At 40.3% G+C, this 26975-nt stretch overlaps 1 protein-coding gene and 1 pseudogene across 1 annotated transcript; one reads left to right on the forward strand and one right to left on the reverse strand.

Annotated features, from left to right (window-relative positions):
* Window positions 1-26975, forward strand: part of LOC124402553 — a 311654-nt pseudogene that overhangs the window by 95948 nt on the left and 188731 nt on the right.
* LOC124402554 (SAP domain-containing ribonucleoprotein-like) lies at window positions 358-23256 on the reverse strand. Its single transcript, XM_046875661.1, has 10 exons — window positions 22208-23256; window positions 19651-19750; window positions 19011-19054; window positions 17241-17353; window positions 16420-16471; window positions 11865-11933; window positions 9172-9258; window positions 1584-1652; window positions 617-718; window positions 358-500 (listed from the first exon to the last, which is right to left on the reverse strand). The coding sequence occupies exons 1-10, from the start codon at window positions 22373-22375 to the stop codon at window positions 459-461; spliced, it is 846 nt and encodes a 281-aa protein (XP_046731617.1). The 5' UTR covers window positions 22376-23256; the 3' UTR covers window positions 358-458.

Consider the following 26975-nt stretch of genomic DNA (forward strand, 5'->3'; position numbering starts at 1 on the left):
AGGGGTTACCAAACTTTTCAAATCTAAGAGCTACTTCTTGGGTACAGATTAATGTGAAGGGCTTCAAGTTTGATACACACTTCTGAAATAACATTTGCTCAATTTGCCTTAAATTCTGTTATTATTAATACTTAATAATATTCATCTATGTGAAGACACTAATCATATTAATGATTTCTCACAATAATTATCAACAATGATTTAACAATGTAGGAAGCAGATAGATGCAGGTCACTGGTAAGCGGCGCTATGGTGAGCTATTACAGAAAAGGCCCGCGGGCACCATGTTGGTGACCCCTGTGTTAGAGATTACAAATGCTAATTGCCCTGCAGATTAAAAACAAACTGAGCTGTGAAGAAATTTGGCAGGTGTTTATTGTACGAACTTGCAACACATTGAGTAACAAAAAAAATAAAAATACAAAATACAAAAAGTAAAAAAAAAAAAAAGTTGTCAGTCACACATTTCCAAACCGCTCTACTCGCTTTTGCTTCTTTGCCTACGAACAAAAGGGCAACAAACCATATTTAAGCATTAAAGTAAAATTTAAGTATATAATTTAAGTATAAATTCTAGCTTCTTGTTCCAATGTAAAATAAAAAATAATAATAAAACCTCAGGAATGGTTAGCTCTGAATCATTAGCTCCAACCGAGGCGGCACTGGTCACAATTCCAAATCGATCCTTCCTCTTCTTCAGCTTTTCTTCTTCTAGAAACTGCACAAAGAACAGAAGACTCAATCAGATAAATGTGTTTGCCACTAATATGTATTTTTTTCAAAGGCTTAGGCTCTTCCCTTTTGTAAAAGAATGCCGCAATAACTGCGTTTATACTGCTGCTAGAATTAAAGACCTTAAATATGTGCTCAAGTGTATTAATATATATATATTTCTTATATGAATATTCGATTCATCACAATATAAAGCTCTCAAATCATGCAGATACAGGTGTCATGCATTAATAAAACAGCAGTAGAGGCTATTAATCTAAAATCAACCTTTAAAGCATCTGACAAGCCAAACAACCAATGTATCAAGTATCAAGTGGCACCATTAAAAAGCTCTTTAAAAACATAGCATCAAAACCTTTATGAAACCAGCACCAGCCTGTTAACCTGGAAAAACAAAGACAGTGTGGAGCCCAAGATCATAATGTGCAATCTGAAAGTAGTAGGTTGTTTTATCATGACTCCTTGTTCATGTTAACAAAAAGGAAAGTATTATATTTTATATATATATATATATATATATATATATATATATATATATATATATATATATATATATATATATATATATATATGGTCTGATGTTTGTCTGCCTATAACTGTCTACTGAGAGGTGGTGTCAAAGTGATGATTGTGGACATGAATTAAAAAAATGTAAAATAAAAAAGCAGGGAATTAGTGCCACCTAGTGTTCAGTGACATGTGTTAAACTTGTCAAGGTTGGCTGCCCTAACTTAGCCATCAGGTGTTAATAACAATTCCCTGAAAGGTGTTTCATCCAGAATTCAATTTTAAATATTTACTGTTTCATAACTTCATATGTCATAATGTTCCACCAATAAACTATGGCCTACCTTCTTGTACACAGGGGAGACGATCATACCAAATCGCTCCGCTCTTTTCCTCATTTTCTCAATGTAGACCTGAGGACCACAGAGGATGTAAATCATTACTAGGAAAGTAATCAGTATGTTCTGCGCAAGTCCTAAGAGGCCATGCATTATAATATATTTCTCTTTCTTGTGATCTCGACAAACATTGTTTCCTCGTGATCAGTACTTACATGTTTTCGTGGATGCAGTATAAGAGCATGTTATAGAGGCAGCATGATGGTTAATAACCAGAACCATGCTTTAGCGGGTGCGTGGAAAACAACTTATGTCATGTAAAGATCATAAGAACATTTTGTGTTGTGATCACGACAAAACAAGAAAGAAAAAAAATATTATAATGCAATGACTCTTAGGACTTTTGTAAGATTCAGACTGTGTTGAAGTCAGTTAGGAGTCCCTCAACCTCTAAACTTAGGGGTTATTAATATTTATAAATATTTATTTTTCAATGCTCAAGTTTAATTGTCCATGTTTATCAGGGATCCAATTTATACAAATTATTTTAGAAATGAATATGCTTTATATATATATATATATATATATATATATATATATATATATATATATATATATATATATATATATATATATATATATATATATACACACACACACACACACACACACACACACACACACATACAGTATATATATATATATATATATACACACAGTATTGTTCAAAATAATAGCAGTACAATGTGACCAACCAGAATAATCCAGGTTTTTTGTATATTTTTTATTGCTACGTGGCAAACAAGTTACCAGTAGGTGCAGTAGATTCTCAGAAAACAAACAAGACCCAGCATTCATGATATGCACGCTCGTAAGGCTGTGCAATTGGGCAATTAGTTGAAAGGGGTGTGTTTTAAATTAAAATTGCAGTGTGGCATTCGATCACTGAGGTCATCAATTTTGTGAAAAAACAGGTGTGAATCAGGTGGCCCCTATTTAAGGATGAAGCCAGCACTTGTTGAACATGCATTTGAAAGCCTGAGGAAAATGGGTCCTTCAAGACATTGTTCAGAAGAACAGCGTACTTTAATTAAAAAGTTGATTGGAGAGGGGAAAACCTATAAAGAGGTGCAAAAAATTATAGGCTGTTATGATATAGCTAAAATGATCTCCAATGCCTTAAAATGGAGAGCAAAACCATAGAGACGTGGAAAAAAACGGAAGACAACCATCAAAATGGCTCGAAGAATAACTAGAATGGCAAAGGCTTAGCCAGTGATCAGCTCCAGGATGATCAAAGACAGTCTGGAGTTACCTGTAAATACTGAGACAGTTAGAAGACATCTGTGTGAAGCTAATCTATTTTCAAGAATCCCCCGCAAAGTCCCTCTGTTAAAAAAAAGATATGTGCAGAAGAGGTTACAATTTGCCAAAGAACACATCAACTGGCCTAAAGAGAAATGGAGGAACATTTTGTGGACTGATGAGAGTAAAATTGTTCTTTTTGGGTCCAAGGGCCACAGACAGTTTGTGAGACGACCCCCAAACTCTGAATTTAAGCCACAGTACACAGTGAAGACAGTGAAGCATGGTGGTGCAAGCATCATGATATGGGCATGTTTCTCCTACTATTGTGTTGGGCCTATTTATCACATACCAGGGATCATGGATTAGTTTGCATATGTCAAAATACTTAAAGAGGTCATGTTGCCTTATGCTGAAGAGGACATGCCCTTGAAATGGTTGTTGCAACCAGACAATGACCCCAAACACACTAGTAAACGAGCAAAGTCTTGGTTCCAAACCAACAAAATTAATGTTATGGAGTGGCCAGCCCAATCCCTGGACCTTAATCCAATCGAGAACTTGTGGGGTGATATCAAAAATGCTGTTTCTGAAGCAAAACCAAGAAATGTAAATGAATTGTGGAATGTTGTTAAAGAATCATGGAGAGGAATAACAGCTGAGAGGTGCCACAAGTTGGTTGACTCCATGCCACATAGATGTGAAGCAGTTTTAAAAAACTGTGGTCATACAACTAAATATTAGTTTAGTGATTCACAGGATTGCTAAATCCTAGAAACAAAAATGTTTGTACAAAATAGTTTTGAGTTTGTACAGTCAACGGCATACACTGCTATTTTTTTTAACACACCCCTTTCAACTAATTGCCCAATTGCACAGCCTTAAGAGCATGCATATCATGAATGCTGGGTCTTGTTTGTTTTCTGAGAATCTACTGCACCAACTGGTAACTTGTTTGCCCTGTAGCAATAAAAAATATACTAAAAACCTGGATTATTCTGGGTAGTCACATTGTACTGCTATTATTTTGAACAATACTGTATAAAGCATATTCATTTCTAAAATAATGTATAAATTGGATCCCTGATATATATATACACACACTCACCTGCCACTTTATTAGGTACATCTTACTTGTACCAGGTTGGACCCCTTTTGCCTTCAGAACTGCCTTAATCCTTCGCGGGATAGATTCAATAAGGTAGTGGAAACATTCCTCAGAGATTTTGGTCCATATTGACATGATTACATCACGCAGTTGCGATTTGTTGACTGCACATCCATGATGCAAATTTCCCGTTCCACCACATCCCAAAGGTGCTCTATTGGATTGAGATCTGGTGACTGTGGAGGCCATTTGAGTACAGTGAATTCATTGTCATGTTCAAGAAACCAGTCTGAGATGATTTGCGCTTTATGACATGGCGCGTTATCCTGCTGGAAGTAGCCATCAGAAGATGGGTACCCTGTGGTCATAAAGGAATGGACATGGTCAGCAACAATACTCAGGTAGGCTGTGGCATTGACACGATGCTCAATTGGTACTAATGGGCCCAAAGTGTGCCAAGAAAATATCCCCCACACCATTACACCACCACCACCAGCCTGAACTGTTGATACAAGGCAGGATGGATCCATGCTTTCATGTTGTTGACGCCAAATTCTGACCCTAACATCCGAATGTCGCAGCAGAAATCGAGACTCATCAGACCAGGCAACATTTTTCCAATCTTCTATTGTCTAATTTTGGTGAGCCTGTCCGAATTGTAGCCTCAGTTTCCTGTTCTTAGCCGTCAGGAGTGGTACCCGGTGTGGTCTTCTGCTGCTGTAGCCCATCCTTCTTAAGGTTCGACGTGTTGTGCGTTCAGAGATGCTCTTTTGCATACCTCAGTTGTAACGGGTGGTTATTTAAGTTACTGTTGCCTTTCTATCAGCTCGAACCAGTCTGGCCATTCTCCTCTGACCTCTGGCATCAACAAGGCATTTGCGCCCACAGAACTGCCGCTCACTGGATATTTTCTCTTTTTCGGACCATTCTCTGTAAACCCTAGAGATAGTTGTGCGTAAAAATCCCAGTAGATCAGCAGTTTCTGAAATACTCAGACCAGCCCGTCTGGCACCAACAACTATGCCATGTTCAAAGTCACTTAAATCACCTTTCTTCCCCATTCTGACGCTCGGTTTGAACTGCAGCAGATCGTCTTGATCATGTCTACATGCCTAAATGCATTGAGTTGCTGCCATGTGATTGGCTGATTAGAAATTTGCGTTACAAGCAGCTGGACAGGTGTACATAATAAAGTGGCCGGTGAGTGTACATATATATATTTAAAAAAATCTTTCGGCTTCTCCCGTTAGGGGTCGCCACAGCGGATCCTCCGCATGTTCGATTTGGCACGTTTTTACGCTGGATGCCCTTCCTAACGCAACCCTCCCCAATTTATCCGGGCTTTGAACCCGGGCCACAGCGGTGAGAGCACCGCATCCTAACCACTAGACCACCAGGGAACCTCCATATACACTGGCGATCAAAATTAGAGAACAATTTATAAACAATTAAACAATTCTGAAATAATGTCATCTTCACTGCTCAACAGTTGAAGGAGTTTTTGTCCTGTCTATACCATGCTACCAGAACACCTTTTCCACAAATTATCTAAGGCATTTCCAAAAAAACATTATTTTGCAGAAAACACTGATCAAAATTAGAGAACAACAATGACTGTAGCATAAAAAAAGATTACAACAAAATTTTCTGAGGGTTACAACAGTCAGCAATTAGTAGGAAGTGTACAGGCCTCTGCTCTGAATGACTTCAGCACATCTGCGGCCATGGGACAGCACCAGTTCGGGGACTGTAGTGGGTTTCTTGGCCATAAATTTGTCGCTAAGGATTTTCCAGAGGTTTTCTATTGGGTTGAGATCAGGACTCTGGGCTGGCCATGTCATTATTTCAATGTTTTCAGTTTCAAGGAACTGCTTTACCCATTTTGCTGTGTGACATGGAGTGTTGTCCTGCATGAACACTGCGGGCTGATTGGGTGATGAACGCAGGGAAGGAACCATATGTTGTTGAAGAAGGTTCTGATAAACATTTGCATTCACTCTGCCATGTAGCTGTAAAAGAGGCCCAACTCCTGCTACAGGAAACATGCCCCAAACCATGACACTTCCTCCTCCACTTTTCACTGACTTCTTTACACACTTTGGGTTCAGTCTTTCTCCAGTTTGTCACCGAACATAATGTTTCCCATCAGACCCAAATAAATGAAACTTGCTTTCATCACTGAAGTGAACTTTGGACCAGTTCTCCTCCGTCCACACAACATGCTCCTCAGCAAAGCTTAGTCTAGCCTTTTGATTCTTTCTGCTAATGAGAGGTTTGGTCATTGCAGAGTGGGCTTTCAGTCCAAATGCCCTTAAACGTCGAGACATTGTATGACGAGACAGATCCTTTCCTTGTTCAGCGTTGAACTGGTGAGCACTTCCAGCTGCAGTGTGGAAACGATTGCCCATTGAGATCCTCCGCAGTATTCTGTCCTCTCTTGTATTTTCTTCAGTGGACGACCAGCCAGGCGGACTTGAATGAGTTTGTGATGTAAAGATTCAATATTCTTGAAATCACAGATTTGGAACGACCAACTTGTCTTGCTATGGCTGATAGGGTCATCCCTTTGGCCTTCATCTGGACAACCTGCTGCCGGAGGCTTTCAGTCACTTTAGAACGGCCCACCATCTTGCAGAGTCAGTGAAACTGGAAGGTAGGCTGCCAGTAAAATAGGGGTTGACAGATAATCAAGGAAATTAGCACCAGGTACCAGATTAACACCAATAACTGGGAGGTATCTGAAAGTGTTCTCTAATTTTGATCAGTGTGTTTTCTGGAAAATAATGGGTTTTTTTTTTTGGAAATGCCTTAGTTATTTTGTGGAAAAAGTGTTCTGGTAGCATGGTATAGACAGGGCAAAAACTCCCTAAACTGTTGAGCAGTGAAGATGACATTATTTCAGAATTGTTCAATTGTTTATAAATTGTTCTCTAATTTTGATCGCCAGTATATATATATATATATATATATATATATATATATATATATATATATATATATATATATATACACCGTAATTTCTATAAAGCGGACTATAAAGCGCACCCTTATATATGCCGCACCCACTGAATTTGACAAAGATTTTTATTTTTAACATAAATAAGCCGCACCTGTCTACACTGAAACAAATTAACTTTACACAGGCTTTAACGAAAGACACTAAATGCAATATGTTGCGCTTCTATTAGGAGCATAGCGGTATTTTGGGAATAGCCTGCCACTGCATTTCTGGTATTACTGTGTGTGTGGAGACCAAGGATTATGTCCTTATTATTTTCTGATGCTCATTTCTAAGTTTCTTTGACTAACCCATAACGCTGTTGCCAAGAAAAATAAAAAAGCACGAGTTTTGGAAACCTGTCTGTGCTTATGTGATTTCTGTTGCAACTGGAGTTTTAGTGAGCTCTCCCTTGACCCAGACTCAACGCGTTACAACGGCTTGTATCTAAACAGTAGCCTACCAAGTAAGTCATTGTTCACTGTCTTCCTTCTTCCTTTCACAACTACAACTACAGTGGTACCTTGTCCTACGAGTGCATTAATGTACGAGTTTTCCGAGGTACGAGTGGTCACTCGGTCGATTTTTTTGCTTTGTTACGCGAGCAAAAAATTGAGGTATGAGCTCGAGACGCCGCTGCTAGATGGCGAAGCGAAGCCAGAAAGCAAAGATTGTGATGAAAATTAAGATAAGCAAAGAAGAAAAAGTAAAAATTTTTAAGTTTAGGGATAAGTAGTGTAGAGGAATGATAGTAAAAAACGAGTTTTCCCTCCGCCTGCGCTTATCGCCTATACCCTCCCCTCCACACACACACACACACACACACACACCCCACCGGCATTTTCGTTAGCTCAAGTCTCCAAAATCTCCAAGGAAAATACACTGAATAAAACCTTATTTTATCTTTACATACTCTTTCTATTATGGTTTTATACAATATTTGTTATTTAGAAATGTATTTTAATAACATGAAACATAACAACGGGGTGTCATTTTGAGGGTTGGAACGGATTAATGCCATTTTAAGTATTTTCAATATGGAAAACTGATTTAATGTGCGAGCAAATTGAGATACAAGCTCATCCACGGAACAAATTAAACTCGTAGGTCAAGGTACCACTGTATTTCTCTGGGGAGTTTATCTTTTGTCATCGTCGTGCGCCACCGTTGAAAGTTTTTCTCCCGATGCCGTGCAGCTCAGAACACAGGTGAGGTGCGTTTTTTCGTTTCCGTTCGGAAATTTCATTGGTCTAATTTTATGTCGCTCAGTTTTTTGGCTTGAAGTTTGTGAAACCAGGAAAAATCCAGGAAAAAATCCATATATTAGCCGCTTGTTGTTTAAGCCGCGGGGTTAAACATATATATATATATATATATATATATATATATATATATATATATATATATATATATATATATATATATATACTTTTTTTTATTTATTAATTTATTTATTTTTCTTTATTATTATTAATCTTTTACCCCCATAACAACAAAGCGATGTCTGATGCTGTTATTAGCCTCCACCTGGCTGAAGCTAAAGAAATACACCTATTTTATTTAATTTGTAGTACAGCCTAAAATTCTCTTATGGTTTATATTTCACAGTCCAGATCTGTATATATTGAGTCCAACCCACACTGGGTGTGTGTGTGTGGGTGGGGGCTGGGGAATGGGCATACCTGGCTACCATCTGTTATAAATAACTTAGTGGGGCACGCACTGGGCACAGAAGGAAATGCTGACAGCTACAAGGGCACACGACTGATTCACAAAGTGAGGTTTATATGAACTTGGGCAGAAATCCTAGATTCATTCACACAAGAACCTACCATAGTTAAATGCAGAGCATGAATACTCACAAGGGAAACTTGAGACTAATTGAGAACGTCTATGACTGAAGTATGATGCCACTACATGACTCCCTTGTTGCACGATCATGCATGAAGTGTACATATGCATATGGTGGTATCCAGGTGTTTCATGCTGCAGCTAATTATTCAGAAACGTGGAATTGAACAAATTCCAGACTAAAGTTTATTTTGTTAATTCTTCTATTTTCTTGATGTTTAGGAGGGGCTACGCTAATTAAAGTAAAATAAAAGTATATAATTCAAATATAAATTCTAGCTTCGTGTTCCAATGTAAAAAAGAAATTATAATAAAACCTCAGGCATGGTTACCTCTAAATAATAAGCTCCAACCGAGGCGGCACTGGTCACAGTTCCAAATCTCTCCTTCCTCTTCTTCAGCTTTTCTTCTTCTGGAAACTGCACAAAGAACAGAAGACTCCATCAAGTAAATGTGTTTGCCACTAATATGTATTTTTTTCAAAGTTTTCAGGCTCTTCCGCTCTTGCCGGAATAACTGCATTTATACTGCTGCTAGAAATAGAGACCTTAAATATGTGCTCAAGTGTGTTAAAAAATATATATTTCTTGTATATGAATATTCTATTGATCACAAAATAAAGCTCTCAAATCATGCAGATACAGGTGTCAGGACCCTCCATCTCTCTCTCTCTCTCTCTCTCTCTCTCTCTCTCTCTCACACACACACACACACACGTGATGCATTTTGATTCATGGGAGAGCCTGGCTCTGTCACGAGAAAATTACCTTATCAAAATGCCAACGTTTTCACATTTCGTCAAATCGCACACCCGTAGGCCCTCTGCCTCAGATCTCAGTTCCCATCTTTGCAATACAAAGGTACTTATCTTTATCTAGTAAAATCTAACACTGACACGAAGCTTCACTTTAAGAATGAAATATCAAGTTGACCATATGACTTGTAATGACATCATTAGAATTTTCAAAAGTAACAAGTGCTAGCAAGCTAAAATAAGCTACTCTGACAGTATTTGTTTTATGTATTGCACACATTAAACCACAATAAAAGCTAGATCTTTGTGAGGTTTTTGTCAGTCAGCTTCATACACTAATGTCTTGTCAACTTATGATAGTATTTTGCTTTTCAGCTGTCAGAGAACAAAGGAATCACATCTAGATGCAGATTAATGCATTAATAAAACAGCAGTAGAGGTTATTAATCTAAATCAAAATTTAAAGCATCTGACAAGCCAAACAACTAATGTAACAAGTAACAAGTGGCACCATTAAAAAGTTCTTTATAAACATAGCATCAAAACTTTTATAAAACCAGCACCAGCCTGTTAACCTGGAAAAACAAAGACAGTGTGGAGCCCAAGATCATAATGTGCAATCTGAAAGTAGTAAGTTGCTTTATCATGACTACTTGTTCATGTTCACAAAAAGGGAGGTACAGTGGTACCCCGCTTATCAGCTTTAATCCGTTCCTTAAAACCGGTCGAAATGTGAAAAGGTCGAAGAGCGAATGTAATTATCCCATAAGAAATAATGGAAAACCAATTAATCCGTTTCCGACCTCCACCAATACCCATTTATTAATTTTTGCCCTGTTTTTAGCAGTATTAATACAGGTACATAAATAATACTGTATATAATTGTTAAGCAGCGTAATGAGCAGAGGCAAAGCTGGAGCACAGTTCGCTTTGGTTTGACGAAAAAACGGAGAGTTTAACACAAAAACACCCACACACACACACACACACACGGCAGTCCATAGAATTCCAACAAATGAGAGAGAGATATCTGTTGTACGCCCTGAAGGGGCGAGGTCCACGGACGAACGCACGGGAGTAAAAAGTTAATCCGGGGTGCGCTTTGGAAAGAAAGCGCAGCTGTGGGGAGCGCATGGAGTCTGGAAGGGAAAAATATGTGTGACAGGGACACCACAGACAAACATGCACCAAACACCTTCACATACCAACAATAACCAACAAGGAGTGTGGCTGAATGAGGGGTTTATATAGGAGCTGGGGATGAGTGAATAATGAGCCCCAGGTGTGCATTGTTGAAGCCGGGGGCTTCAGGGAAAGCGGAGGTTTTGACAGCTGCCGAAGGAGACGTGGCAGGTGGATTTCTGATAATAATACAGTAAAAAGTATAAATTAAAAAAAAATGCAGGCATTTGGTCATTCAGCGGGTGCAAATTTCGGTCGAAAACTGTTCGCTTAGCGAAAAGTTTGATGTCCGAGCAAGTCGATAAGCGGAGTACCACTGTATTAGGGTCTGCTTGCTCATGAGCAATTAAGAAAAGAGCAAACAACATTATCTGGCAGCGATCAAGCATAAACATCAGATCCACAGAGAAGAAGAGAGCTCATAGATCTTGCTGTAAAACAAGTACCCAAATATAAGCCACACCCACTTAATTTTACAATTAATTTTTACAATTAAATATAAATTCTAGCTGAAATTTGTGCAGATAGAAGCCTGTGTAAAGTTCATTAGTTTTAGTGTAGACACCTGTATCTAAACAGTAGCCTACCAAGAAAGTCATTGTTCACCGTCTTCCTCCTTCCTTTCAAAACAATTTCTCTTGAGAGAAATCCATAAATTAGCCGCTTCATTGTTTAAGCTGCAGGGTTGAAAGTGTGTGAAAAAAGTAGGGCTTATAGCTTGGAAAATACGGTACCTATGTTCTGTCTAAATGAATAAGTGGCTGGGTTTTTTTTTCTACAAACAAACCTGTTACATGCACTTTATCTCTGGTCTGATGTTTGTCTGCCTATGACTGCCTACTGATAGATGGTGTCAAAGTGATGATTGTGGACATGAATTAAAAAAATGTTAAATAAAAAAAGCAAGGAATTAGTGCCAACTAGTGTTCAGTGACATGTGTTAAACATTACTAGGTTGGCTGCCCTAACTTAGCCATCAGGTCTTAATAACAATTCCCTGAAAGGTGTTTCATCCAGAATTCAATTTTAAATATTTACTGTTTCATAACTTCATATGTCATAATGTTCCACCAATAAACTATAACCTACCTTCTTGTACACAGGGGAGACGCTCATACCAAATCGCTCTGCTCTTTTCCTCATTTTCTCGATGTAGACCTGAGGACCTCAGAGGATGTAAATCATTACTTGGAAAGTAATCAGTACGTTCTGCGCAAGTCCTAAAAGGCCATGCATTATAATGTATTCCTCTTTCATGTGATCTAGACAAACATTGTTTCCTCCTGATCAGTACTTACAGGTTTTCGTGTATGCGGCATAAGAGCATGTTCTAGAGGCAGCATGATGGATAATAACCAGAACCATGCTTCAGCGGGTGTGTGGAAAACAACTTATATCATGTAAAGATCATAAGAACATTTCGTGTTGTGATCACGACAAAACAAGAAAGAAAAAAAAATTATAATGCAATAACTCTTAGGACTTTCGTACGATTCAGACTGTGTTGAAGTCAGTTAGGAGTACCTCAACCTCTAAACTTGGGGGTTATTAATATTTATAATAATAATATAATAATAATAATAATAATAATAATAATAATAATAATAATAATAATAATATTTATTTTTCAATGCTTACCTTAAATTGGCAATGTTTATCAGGGATCCAATTTATACATTATTTTAGAAATAAATATGCTTTTATTCATATATATTATTATATAATATATATATATTTTTTATTATAAATCTTTTTTCCCCCATAACAATAAAGCGAAGTCTGATGCTGTTTTTAGACTCCACCTGGCTGAAGCTAAAGAAATACACCCGTTTTATTTCATTTCTAGTACAGCCTAAAGGTGCTAAACAGAAAAATAATCTTGGAAAAAAAATGATGAATTGTCTTTTATGGTTTATATTTCAGAGTGAAGTACTACACCTCAAAATGCTTTTCACACTAAATCTTTGCTACTTTACTTTAGGTGACCACAGAAAATAGGTTTTCTATTTCAGCCCTTTAAACCACCAGGGCAGTGTCTAACTCCTAGATAATGTGTTCACATCAGTAGGAAGAAAGATGTTATGCTTATATAAAGAGAAGAATAATGTTTATAATACACAATATGGAGTGCAATCCAAACCCAGGTGCTAGCTTTGAATGGCACACCTCAAAGTAAAGTCTGTGTCAGGGTGCGAGCGCAACAGAAGGCGGAAGCCGGAGTACAGCTCGCTCGGGTTTTAATGACCAGTATGAGGGAGAGAGAGATACACACAAGCACACACAAGCAGAGAGTCCGAGGTGCACTTTGAGAAAAGCATAGCTGACCCGAGATGCATGGGGAGAAAAAGCGCAGCCGGTACGGGATTCTGGAGTCCGAATGGAACGAATGAGAGGAATCTTGTGTGACAACCGGAACGTGAAGTCCAACACATATAATAACGAATGGGGAGTGAATGTGAGTGAGGGGTTTATGTAGGAGCGGGGTGGAGTGATGATAAGCTTCAGGTGTGCATCGTTAAAAAGCGGAGGCACGAGTGACAACGAGCTCCAGGTGTGCGTGGTTATGCCTGGAGCTCCAGGGAGAGCGGAGGCATAGAGGGACCAAAGGGGGCGTGGCAGGTGGATCCCTGACATTACCCCCCCGAGGGGCGGCACCTGACGCCCCTAACCCACAGATGTTCGGAGGGCCAGGGCACTCGGAGGAGGATCCTGGTGACCGTCCAGGGTCGAAAAGGACCTGGTCAGAACCGCCGGAGAACCGGAGAAGGCCGGGAAGGACCTGAGGCGGGGCGACAGCCCAGGCAGAGCGCAGGAACCGGATGATGCCCATCCCAAAGTCACGGGACGGAACCATGCTCCCAGCGGAGGTCCGAAACGGTGCGAGTTCAGAGGCGGAGGAGTTCAGAGGCGAGACGCCGCCTCCAGGGGAGCTCGGGAGCGAGACATCACCTTCAGGGGAGCTCGGAAGCAAGACGTCGCCTTCAGGGGAGCTCGGAAGCGAGACGTCGCCTCCAAGGGAGCAAGGGAGCGAGACGTCGCCAAAGGCGGCACTCTGGGCGAGACGTCACCAAAGGAGGAGCTCTGGGGCGAGACTTCGCCAAAGGAGGAGCTCTGGGGCGAGACGTCACCAAAGGAGGAGCTCTGAGGCAAAGCGTCGGCAAAGGAGGAGCTCTGGGGCGAGACGTCACCAAAGGAGGAGCTCTGGGGCGAGACGTCACCAAAGGAGGAGCTCTGGGGCGAGACTTCGCCAAAGGAGGAGCTCTGGGGCGAGACGTCACCAACGGGAAGCTCGGGAGAGAGACGTCGCCAAAGGCGGCACTCTGGGGCGAGACTTCGCCAAAGGAGGAGCTCTGAGGCAAAACGTCGGCAAAGGAGGAGCTCTAGGGCGAGACGTCACCAAAGGAGGAGCTCTGGGGCGAGACGTCACCAACGGGGAAGCTCAGGAGAGAGACGTCGCCATCGGAGGAGCTGTGGGTTGCCATGCCACCGTCACAGGCGGACGGAGGTGATATGGCCTCCTTCTCGCGGCCGGGCGGTGGCACAAAATTCCTGTTGCGGCTGGGCGGCGGCACGACGTCCCTTTCCCGGCCGGGCGGCGGCATGGAGTCCTTCTTGTGGCCAGGCGGTGGCACAACGTCCCTTTCGTGGCCTTGTGGCTGCGCCGAGTGCTCCGGGGAGCTCCAGCGCGGAACGGAGCTGTCCTGGAGATCGGTGAGCGGAACTGAGCTCGCCTGGAGACCTTGGAGTGGAGAGGAGCTCTCGGGGACGCTGTGGAGCGGAGAGGAGCTCTCGGGGACGCTGTGGAGTGGAGAGGAGCTCTCCGGGACAAGCTGGAGCTGAGAGGACCTCTCCGGGACATGCTGGAGCTGAGAGGAGCTCTCGGGGACATGCTGGAGCTGAGAGGAGCTCTCGGAGACGCTCTGTGACAGAGAGGTTTCTGTGGAGACCTGAAGCGGAGCTGAGCTCTCCTGGAGGTCCTGGAGCAGAGCTGAGCTCTCCTGGAGGTCCTGGAGCGGAAAGGAGCTCTCCTGGAGGTCCTTGAAAGGAGAGGAGCTCGCCTGGAGGTCCTGGAGCGGAGAGGAGCTCGCCTGGAGGTCCTGGAATGAAGCCGAGCTCTCCTGGAGGTCCTGGGACGAAGCCGAACTCTCTTTAGGACTCTGGAGCGAAGCCGAGCTCTCTTCAGGACTCTGGAGCGGAACGGAGCTCTCTTCAGGACTCTGGAGCGGAACGGAGCTTTCTTCAGGACTCTGAAGCGGAACGGAGCTCTCTTCAGGACTCTGGAGTGGAAAAATGTCCTCCTGGAAACCCTGGGGCGGAGTCTGCTCAGAATCGAGAGGGTTGCAATGCAGATATGCCGGATTCATCCCGAACATCCCCGTGAGAAGCTCAATGAAATGAGTACACGAGCAGAAATCCCCACCAAATGCGCTCCACAGCTTACTGGCGAGAAAGAGAGAATCTCCAGACAAGAGGGAGATATGGAGCCTGATTTTAGCTGTTTTGGTGGTGTAAGAGGAGGGATAGAAACTCATATATTCACCCACGCTCCATATAAAAACGCTCCACTCCGCCATATCGCCGGAAAAGCGAGCGGGGAATTCCATAAGACTCGCAGGGGAGCGTGGCGCGGCCGTTCTTGCACGTTCCTGAGCCGGCGAGGATGAATCGGCTGCGTGCTTCCGGGGTGTTTCCAGAGGCGGAGCTTGGCCGTCACTTCATCGTCGCACAGCAAATCCTCCATCCGAGGTTTGGATCACGCTGGGACCACGGCAGCAACCCGATCATTTCTTTTTTTTTTTTTTTTTTTTTTTTAATCCTTTTCAGGAGGTTCGTTATTCTGTCAGGGTGCAAGCGCAACAGAAGGCGGAAGCCGGAGTATAGCTCGCTCAGATTTTAATGACCAGTACGAGGAAGAGAGAGATACACACAAGCACACACACACGCGAACACGCGCGCACACACGCACACACACGCACACAGCAGTCCTTCGGTTGAGAGAGAGTCCGAGGTGCACTTTGGGAAAATCGTAGCTGACCCGAGATGTACGGGGAGAAGAAGCGCAGCCGGTACGGGATTCTGGAGTCCGAATGGAACGAATGAGAGGAATAATGTGTGACAACCGGAATGCGAAGTCCAACACATATAATAATGAACGGGGAGTGAATGTGAGTGGGGGGTTTATGTAGGAGCGGGGTGAAGTGATGGTAAGCTTCAGGTGTGCATCGTTATGCCTGGAACTCCAGGGAGAGCGGAGGCATAGAGGCACCAAAGGGGGCGTGGCAGGTGGATCCCTGACAGTCTGTGGTATAGAGATCCTTTAAACAAAGTGGGAATTTTTCATCATTGAATATAAAAGAATTAAGTTTTTTGACACAAGCTTAACACTTGAAGAAGTTTTATGAATAATTCCAGTATAGATAGATTATTTTTAGGCTTCTAGGGATATATGAATCTTTTCTTTATGCTACAAATATAAATTTATACTTTTTGTAAATTAGCAAACTCACTAAAAATAACGAGTGCCTTGCCTGTAATGCTTAAGAAGGCTATTACAAATGAAGCTCTATTTTAAAAGCTTGGTAAAACAAATCCACCGGTTCAGTGTATTAAACTGCTTGCACTTAGTGATGTAAGAAAAAAATACCTCAGAAGCCAATTCCGAAAGGTTGATTTTTATAACTTTCTTCGTTGCCTCCCTGAACAAAGTAATAAACAGAAAGATTAGTACATTTAACATTAAACTACTCTTTTAGGCTTAAGAAGCTTAAAAATAAACATAATATCTAAAAGTTACTGATGCCATCTTTTGTTTATTGTTTAGTTCAGGGGACCTCAATCTTATCTACAAATGGCCAGTGTGGTTGCACATTTTCTTTCCAGAAAAACAGGGGGAGTTGCTGAATTTATTCTTCAAATGGCTTTGAGATGAGTCTTCTGTTTGGTTGGAATGTTGAACCCCAGATACACTGGCCATTTTTTTACGCACTCAACTGTTCACCCTTGGTCTAGCATAGCTCAAAGGAGGCTACGCAATTTGGCTAGCCAATATATTATAGTTACTAGGTTAGTTTGCTCACTGCTTGTCACAGTGCCATAATAAAAATCATTACACACACTAAAGATACTGAAATGGGGTTCTATTAAAAATCATTAAGGAAAATTAAGACATTTTTTTTTTACAGCTTAAGAAATAATCAATAAAATCTCTCGTGTTTTAAGGTTGAATATTAAAAAATTACTTATGTCACTTACATGCATTTAAAATATTACATTTATTATTATGCACATGTAATAAGTGCACAGTACATGAAAATGAACCGTGCTTGTAACACTTCACGAAAATGCAGATACAGCACCACATGCTGGACAAAACTAGACTGTACAAACTTGGCATTAATACGGAAAGAACTATAACTGGAATCACAAACGACATATTCTTAGTCTTGTTCAGGAAAATATACATACGTGTCAGGTGCAGGTAAATCTTTTGGAGCTTCTGCCTCAGGTGCAGGTGACTCTTCTGGAGCTTTTGCCTCCGGTGCCTCTTCTGGAGCTTTTGTCTCAGGTGCTGCTGCCTCCTAAACAAAATTGATTTGCCTTTAACAAAGCTTTACTCAAGGACTGTGTGTAATTTAACTGAATGCTGAAGTTAAAACTACTAAATCTCCTAATGGATTTTTTTTATGTTATAAACATTTTAGGATATGCTTTATGTGCTCCCTATATAAGTACAGTAATCCTATAGAAAAACAGTATTTTTGCATCATAAATACAAAGGTTATGGTTAACCTGCTTAGATAACTTCAGTTTTAAAATGCTCACCCAGACAGTTTGTCAGGCTGATGACGCGGAAGCGGAAATAACTCAATCATGGTCTTTATTGAAACAGTTCAACCAAAAACACACACGTCGAGGAGAGAAACAAACAAAGATATCCGCTCGAGACGAGAAATCCAAAACGAAAGTAGAATCCGGAAACGAAAGTACAACTCCCAACGGCAAAGTGTAATCCACACAGAACGGAGTTCGGAGACAGAACCAGTGGGGAATGCTGGCGGTCGAGCAGCCACGGGAATCACCAGCATGACATTCAAGAACCGACAGCCTGTGACTCGAGAACGTGAGTTTATATTTTCTATTCCTTAACGAGCCACAACTGTCGGGGATCAAGCCGGCGCGGCATAGCGGAGGCAGTGTGACTGCTACCAAGGGGGCGTGGCAGGGGGATCCCTGACAGCCACCGAGGGGGCGTGGCAGGGGAAACCCTGACAGCCACCGAGGGGGCGTAGCAGGGGAAACCCTGACATGACCCCCTCCAGGGGCGACACCCGACGCCCCAAAACCCACCTACGCCAGGCGGGCCAGGGCACTCTGAGGAAGGCCTCTCTAACCGCCCAGGGTCAAAGGAGCCCCGGCGAGCATCGCCGTGGAACAGGGGAAGACCAGGAAGAGCCCAAGGCTAATCGGCATCCTCTGCGGAGATCACAAATGGAACAACACCCAGCACGAAGACCCGGAACGGAGCAACGCCCTTGGAGGAGACCGGAGGCCGAGGGACATCCACTGCGGAGACCGGAGGCCGAGCGACATTCCCGGCGGAGACCAGAGGCCGAGCGACGTCCCCGGCGGAGACCAGAGGCAGAGCGACGTCCCCGGCGGAGACCAGAAGCAGAGCGGCATCCCCGGCGGAGACCAGAGCCGCACACTCATCAAATCTCTGGAAAGGAGCCGCATGCTCTGAATAACCTTGGGACGGAGCCGCGCACCTGGGAGAATCTTGGAACAAAGCTGTGCACTTGGGAATATCTTGGAACAGAGCCGCTTGCTCTGAAGAACCTTGGAACGGAGAAAAACCTTGGAACAGAGCCGCGCATCTTGGAGAATCCTGGAACTGAGCCGCGCGCTCATGGAAGCTCTGGGATGGAGCTGCGCACCAGGGAGTGTCTGGGGACAGAGACGCACGCACTGAAGAACTCATGACTGGAGCACCTTCATCCTCGAGTGGACTGTATTGGCGATCCGCCGCATTCATCCCAAACATCCACATTAGAAGCCAGATGAAGTCGGTAAATGAGCCAAAATCGCCCTTTTTGGCGCTTCACAACATGCTGGCCGTTGAGAGAGCGTCACCAGACAGGAGGGAAATACAAAACTCAATCTTGGCTTGTTCGGAGGGGAAACCCTGACATTGTTTGACCAAGATTTTTACATTTGCATTATTATTATATGACTTACCTCAGTAAACTCTTCTAAGACGTCTTCCTCATTGACAACAACATCTGAAAATGTAACATTTAATAGTTATATACTAAAAATGCTTATTAAGAAGACATTAAAAAATGAAAATGAACCCACACGAGTGAATTTGAGGACAAAGATTTTTGCTTATTTGAATAATTTAAAACTTTTAAAATTAAATAAAATGTATTTAAACTAAATCTTTGTGCTTGTATAGCCAACACTATCTTCACATGACAGAAAAAATCTAAAGAATCCTAGTGTTCGGTAATTTTACTCTGTTTTCATCAATATGCACAGAAATACAGCGTAACATACCAAGCAAAACACTTTCAAACACATTTTATATACATTTTGCTGACAAGGCCACAGCTACAACGTATAATATCAACTTTATTATCACCTTGTGTTTAGACATGCTACATGAAGTAGCCTTTTATTCTTATATAAGCATTATAAAATTCATTCACAGTTAATAAAATGACTTTCATTCAGCCAGTTGGTGTTTGAACTGGAGTGATAAAACTAAAAAGGCACAGGAGTTAGTCCGCAACTAAACACAAACATCTCACAAAACCTCCCCGAATGTGAATTAAGATATAAAATAAGAGAAGCGGTTCCACACACACATACATACCATGTTCATCAATGTACGCCTGCAGCCGGGCAATTAGATCTCCTTTGTTTCCCTTAACTTCCAGTCCCCGGATAGCACACTCCTGCTTCAGCTCAGCTAACTACAAACACCACCACAAACACAAGAAAATATGTATTTCATCAAGCACAAATTTATGCAAAGCATCAGACAAATACTACATGTGCTCCCTACAGATATTCATTTGTTGTAATGATTAGTTTCATACAGAATTGCTGCATTCTGTATTTGCTGCAGGTTTAAAAACTCAGTAATGACACTGTAGCAAAAAAAAAAAAAAAAAGATATTTAAACAGGACCATAACTATAAAAAAAAACACAAAAAATCAACAAGCATTACTTTTTTTTGTTAATTATGCAGCCTGTTAGGGTTTGGTAAGAAAACAAACTTTTATTTATCTGCAGTCAAATCTGAATAAACAATCAAATTCTTATTCTTTTTGTTCATTTGCCAGGAAAAATCCTAATCGCAACATCAAATCAAATCAAATCAAATCAAATCAAATTTTATTCATCACATACACATACATAGAGGGTACGACATGCAGTGAAATGCTTTATACGACGGTCCGGCATGAGGGGAATAGGATGGGGAAAAAGAAAAGAAGCAGATAAAAAAAAGTATAAAGTATAAAAAAACTATATAAAATAAAATATAAGAATATAAGATATAAAGGATATATAAGGATATGTATGTGAAACAAAGAGAAGAATGTATATAAGAAAAAGTGTAAACAATAGACAATTTTAGTGGTGGGTTGTCCATAAAGTGTCCGTGTGCAGTATGGTGTGGTGTAAGGGTCCGTAAGTGTCTGTGTGCGGTATGGTGTGGTGTAAAGTGTCCATAAAGTGTCCGTGTGCGGTATGGTGTGGTATAAAATAAATAAATATAAAGTGCACTTTGCTGTGCAAGTCCAGAGTTTAAAGTGTCGTGGTGCGAAAGGTAAGATATGTACAGAGAAGTGTGATGATGGAGAGAGTGGACCAGCTTTTAGATCCGTGTGCGGTGTGGTGTAAAGTGTCCATAAAGTGTCCGTGTGCGGTATGGTGTGGTGTAAGGGTCCGCAAGTGTCTGTGCACGGTATGGTGTGGTGCAAAGTGTCCATAAAGTGTCCGTGTGCGGTATGGTGTGTTATAAAATAAATAAATATAAAGTGCACTTTGCTGTGCAAGTCCAGAGTTTAAAGTGTCGTGGTGCGAAAGGTGAGATATGTACAGAGAAGAAGTGTGATGATGGAGAGAGTGGACCAGCTTTTAGATCCTGGGTGTTTCCTGGTTTAAACACCGAATGGCCTGCGGGAAGAAGCTCCTCCTCATTCTCTCTGTGTTCGCTTTCAGGGAGCGGAAGCGTTTCCCTGAACGCAAGTTGGGATGGCTGAGGTCCTTCACAAATTCCTGGCTCTGGTCCTGCACCGCGTGCTGTAGATGTCCTGCAGGTCAGGGAGCGCAATGTGGATGGTATGTTCAGCTGAACGCACCATCCTCTGGAGGGCTCGCCTGTCCTGCATGGTGCTGTTCCCAAACCAGGAGGTGATGCTACCCGTCAGGACGCTCTCAATGGTGCAGGTGTAGAAAGTCTTAAGCACCTGAGAGGGTAGTTTAAAGTCCCTTAAGCGTCTCAGATGGTACAGATGCTGCCGGGCCTTCTGTTATTCTTGTACATATACAGCCATTTGACGTGACCTTTTGTAAGCACAGTTACAAACATTAACGCACCTTGTGCTACATACAAATAGATTTTCAGATTTGTGAAATTTTGAACACAGTTCAAAAAAATATGGACACAGTAATGTGCTGGTTTCACTACTGAGCTGAGAATCATGTAAAGATCAGAGTTAAAAAAAATTGGTTTTACATAAGAAATATGGGATATATATTTTACATATTGGAAATTAGTCTCCTTACGTATAATGAAATACAAGCAAAGGGTCGCCATGATATAGTGCTTTTGGAGCAGATAGTGTTCATTGCTTTGCACAGGGGGCAACAGTGGCAGCTTGGCGATGCTGGAGCTTGTACCCCTGACCTTATGATCAGTAAAAAGTACTTGATACAAGCAAAAGGTACAATACAGTAGGAAAAAAGGCTTAGAAATGAAGTGCGCCTTAAATAGAAGACACTGCTTATCAGATAATGATGCTTTTAGGACCTTCTCTGATTCTCTGCCTTGAGTAAACTTATGGTTGTTAATGGGCAGTGAAATGCTTTTTAATGTGGCATGACTGCAATGCACTTGATTTACACTGAAGAAATTATTGTACATCTTATTTCACACCACACTGTTCTATATAGGTTACATGTCTGTATCGTGTGCATGCGCAAAAAAACGTTAACACTGGCTTAAGTAATACGGCTAACTAAATACTTTCGTAACGTATTTCTTGATCAGGACTGATACCAATTACGTTTAATTAATAATCACTATAAAGAATCACTATGAAGAATCACTATAATCAGGGGGTAACACACTAGATTTATCTCTCATTTTGTTTTGCTGTGTCTCTTCTTGTTAACGTGAACGTTGTGTGGGGTATTTCACCTTATAATCTTTAAGCTGGAATGGGGAAGTTCTGCCACGTGGGCGCGGATACTCGCGGGAAGGTTGCTTTGACATTCTACTTCTCTGGTTGTGTAATGCTGAATGCATGCTACTGCTGAGTTCTGGTCTTTTATACTCTTGATGGAGGACGGTGCACTGTGACGTCATAGGCAACTTGTCATGCTTGGAAAACTGTCTGTCTGCCTCTAGTGGTGAAGCGTGGAAATACAACTGAATGGGAATCCTTTCTTACAGAAACGGTACACCCTGATGGCATGTTTTCAGCAGATTAGGAATGGTTTAAGAGACATTATCTGTAATTCAAAGTGCTGATTTGGCCTTTAAATTCTCCAAGTTTAAATCAAGCATTTGTCCAGTGAGCGACACAAACACATTATATTCATCAAGGTCCCACAATATGTCAGTGTAATAATGTAGTTAATGAAAGGTACTACCTGGAAACATACTGGCAAACAAAAAAACAATATTTTCCACTCGATTAAACATTATTAAAATCCAAGATTATCATCTAGCTCTCTGACAAGTGCAGGAAGTTACCCATAGAAATGGAAAGTGCTTTCTGTTATGCTCTGTTCATCCTGGAGTTAAATTAGATTCACATTAAATTAAATATTTTGCATCGAAATTTAAAATGAAAGATATATATTTCATTGTATAAATACATCAGGGATTTCCCCTCTATGTATAATTTTTAAGGAAAATAAAATAACAATTTCTTGGTTTTTATGGGTCTATGGTCAATCATTTTATTCCCAGTAGTGGGGCCAAGTGCATCAATGACCTTAGAATAAGGTGTGCTCCTAAATGGCATTAGTATTACATGTGGAATTGTTCAACTCTCAATTTGAGTAAATCTAGACAGGTCATGAACCAAATTAAAATGAAAAAAGACATATCAGGCTTCATTTAAACTACTTTAGAGGACTTTTTGTTATGCATGTTACATTCATGAAGGTTACATGCACACAACACACTTATGTATTATACATAAGTGTACATCCTCATGAAAGACTCATGGATTACTATTCAAATATAATTAATATCTGATATTTCTTATTATAGGATTACAATAAAACAAATGTTTAATAATGACACCTATTTTAAGATATTGTACTTTTTTCAGGCTTAACATAACATTATTAAATATGCCTAGAGAGAATTTATATGGGAGTATATACGATTTAATGATTTCAATGAATAAAAGCATTAAAATCAAATTTTAAAATTTTAAATCAAATACAATTACATCAACATGCACATATTCAAGATATTTTTTTAAAATCGAAAAACATTTCTTAGTCAATATGCTGAACCCAAATAAAAACAAGCACATCAGGGTATTTTTTTCATAACAATATTATGTATAATTATCAAACAGGGATTAAAAACCTGCCTTAAAAGGCATAAAATCAACAATTACCAAAAAAAAATTCAGAACTATCAAAAGTGAGAATTTTTGGCAAACCAAAAATAAATATTCCTCTACTGGTTTAAAGATCACTTACTGGGATTTTAGCTTAAAAAAAATATGCATCAGGGTCAGTTTTTACATATGGGTTGGTATTAGTCAAGTCAAGAAGCTTTTATTGTCATCTTAACCATATATAGCTGGAGGCTGGCACTACTTAAAACAACATAGAGCTTCATCACACCACACAACATTGAGCTGCATACAGAACACAGGGCTAAAGTTTTGAAGGTATCCCAGCCATATTAAGTGCATCATGTGCAACCAAGTGTAAACAGTGCAGACAAAAGAGAATGCAAACAGACAACACAAGACAGTGTGCGTATGGTTTTCATTTACAGTTGTTTCATTTACAAATTATTAAGAATTTCTAGTGCTCTATACCACGAAGTCACAACCTACAATGAAAACATAACTTACTAATCAACACAACTGGTTTATTTAGGAAAATTGCAACTGAACATATTTTATCTGCATACAATTTGTGACAGAAGGATAAACCCTGGAGCAGCTGGAACAGGTAGCTCTGAAATACATACAGACAAGGAAGACAAGGAACTACAGCAACACTACCAGGACAAAAACAGTGATGCAGAAGTGCTGACAAAATACAAGCACTACAGCGAAACTGGAGTCTATATTAAATCCTATGTCCAGTGAAAGTTCCAAGAGCTCCTGTAGTAATGTCCTTCAGCAATGGTTAAAACTTGTTTACTGATTTATTTCATGCAAATTCCAGCAAAAATGTGTGCATTTTGCAAATGTGTAGGTATACATCTAGACACTGTTCCTGAGGTAATGGAATAAACTTTCACCAGATGTCTGAACAACGGAGTCACAGCCTATATATAATGATGGGTAAAAATCTACTTGTTTGTTTTGTGTTTGTTTATTTAAAAAAAGGCTATAATTTCTCTCAACAAAATTGGCTGATGGTATCCTAAGTCTACAACATAGGGAACCGTTGTTGATTTATTCATTAATAGAGAGTGAAAGCACTTTTGTATGTCACTAAGGGCGTTTGCTAAATGCTGTAAATGTGCGTGGTTGAAGCAGGCAGATTTCGTTCCTAGCCTATTCAAAAACATCTAACGTAACCTAAATCATAAAACACACATAAAAAATAAACAAAATGAACAATAATATACACCGACCAGGCATAACATTATTACATTATAACATTATGGCCAGTGAAGTAAATAACACTGATTATCTCTTCTTTATGACACCTGTTAGTAGGTGGGATGTATTAGGTAGAATGTGCCCATTTTGTCCTCATAATTGAGGTGTTAGAAGCAGGAAAAATGGGCAAGCGTAAGAATTTGTGAGAGTTTGAAAATGGCCAAATTGTGATGGTTAGATGACTGGGTCAGAGCATCTCCAAAACTGCACCTCTTGTGGGATGTTCCCAGTCTGCAGTGCTCAGTATCTATTAAAAGTGTAAAAGTGATGAACCGGCGACAGAGTCACGGGCGGCCAAGACTCACTGATGCACGTGGGGTACAAAGGCTTGTCCATGTGGTGCGGTCAAAGAGACGAGCTCCTGTAGCTCAAACTGCTGAAGTTAATGCTGTTAATGAACGACAGGTCAGAACTCACACTTACCTTGACCAGAGGAAGTGAAATGCCAGTAACTCAGGACTAGTCTATACATTTCTTGAGGTCTTGGTGAAGAAATTCAAACACGAGATAAAGCTTACACTGCAAAAACTCTTCATCTAGTCAAGACTTACAACCTTATTTATAGCCATAAAATCATAATGATAATTATAAATAAAATACTATGCAAGAGCAGATTATGTAAGATTATTATGATTGTTTTGAGTATTTATCTTTATTTTCTTAATTAATTAATTAATTAAAATCTTAAAGTTAGTGATCTTATCTGCAAAGTAAACAAATTTCCTGTCAGAGACACAATTTCAGGCCAGCCTTGTATGTTTTAAGATTTTATTTTAGCTATAATAACTTGTTTTAAGGTTGCTCAGTAAAAATGCTCAATAATCACACTTGACTCTTGTTTTAAGGTTGCCCAGTAAAAAAACTGCTCGGTAATCACTTGACTTGTTCATTATTTATTTCAAATCTTGGTTGTTATTTATTACAATTTATTAATTTCCAGTTTTAAGTGCAATTGCATAATTCAGATTATATTTTGTCAAGACATAGACACTTGCTTTGAAATTCGCTGGATAGTATGACATCGGATTAAGGCATCTATAACTTCTGTTGCTTGGGCAAGATTAGGTACAGCAACTTCATATGCTAACAGATCTCGATCGAAATATAAAATCTCATAAGGCTGGTAATCAAAACAAAATAATGACTATAACGTAAATGTATTTTATAAGTCCAAAGACAGGCAGATTCCCTTTTGAACTTGTGATAACCAGGGATTTTCACTAACATATTTGTTATCACTGAGAATAAACTTTCACTAATGGCAGAAAGTCTTGCTAGCACACAAAAAAAATAATAAATTATACTTATACGACAAGCAGTGGAAAGAAACTGCCCAACGTTCTGCACCGGTAAACAATCACAGATATTCTGGTGGGCAGTGGCAAACGTGCTTGGTAATTACCAAATCATAACTTGAGTGAGGGGACTTACGAAGTAATGCAATTCAATCGATATATAAGAAACTGCTTCAACAGTTAAAACCTACACAGTTTAATTACAATACACAGAAAGGATTAAATTTAACAACACTTCTCAATATGTTACAAAGCAACAATGACTAACTTTACACACATAGTTTCCCCTCATTATAATTCTGTGTTTTCATCTGTCAATAAGGTCAGAACAACAGGTGATGACTGACGAACCGCTTAGATTGGTTTCTGCTAAGGTTAGGTTTACATATTCCATTACAAAGTATATATTTACACTAAGTATAAAGTATGTGCTGTTTACACCAAAGCATTTTCGATTTCTGTGATTCATGGATGTTTTGGTTTTTACCTTCTATTATATATAGCTTTTGTAAAAGTAAAAAAACTTTTATATTTTTGGTCTCCCTGCCTGCTAGGTAGAGAAAAACTTATAGGAACTACAAGAGAGGTGCAATAATGGATGAACTGGATGAAGTATCAGTATCAACTTTAAAAGGTAGGTCAAGTTTTGGTGTTACAATGTGTTAGTGTTAAGATGGTTTTCACACTGTTTCACACACATTCCTTTGTCTGCTCAGTGTCTATAGAATATTTACGATGTTAGTCTGTAAGGTAAACAGGAAGTCTTATCTGGACTCACACATCTCCAGCTAGTATATCCTCT

The sequence above is a fragment of the Silurus meridionalis genome, chromosome 19, assembly GCF_014805685.1.
Source record: "Silurus meridionalis isolate SWU-2019-XX chromosome 19, ASM1480568v1, whole genome shotgun sequence".
NCBI classification, from domain to species: Eukaryota; Metazoa; Chordata; class Actinopteri; order Siluriformes; family Siluridae; genus Silurus; species Silurus meridionalis.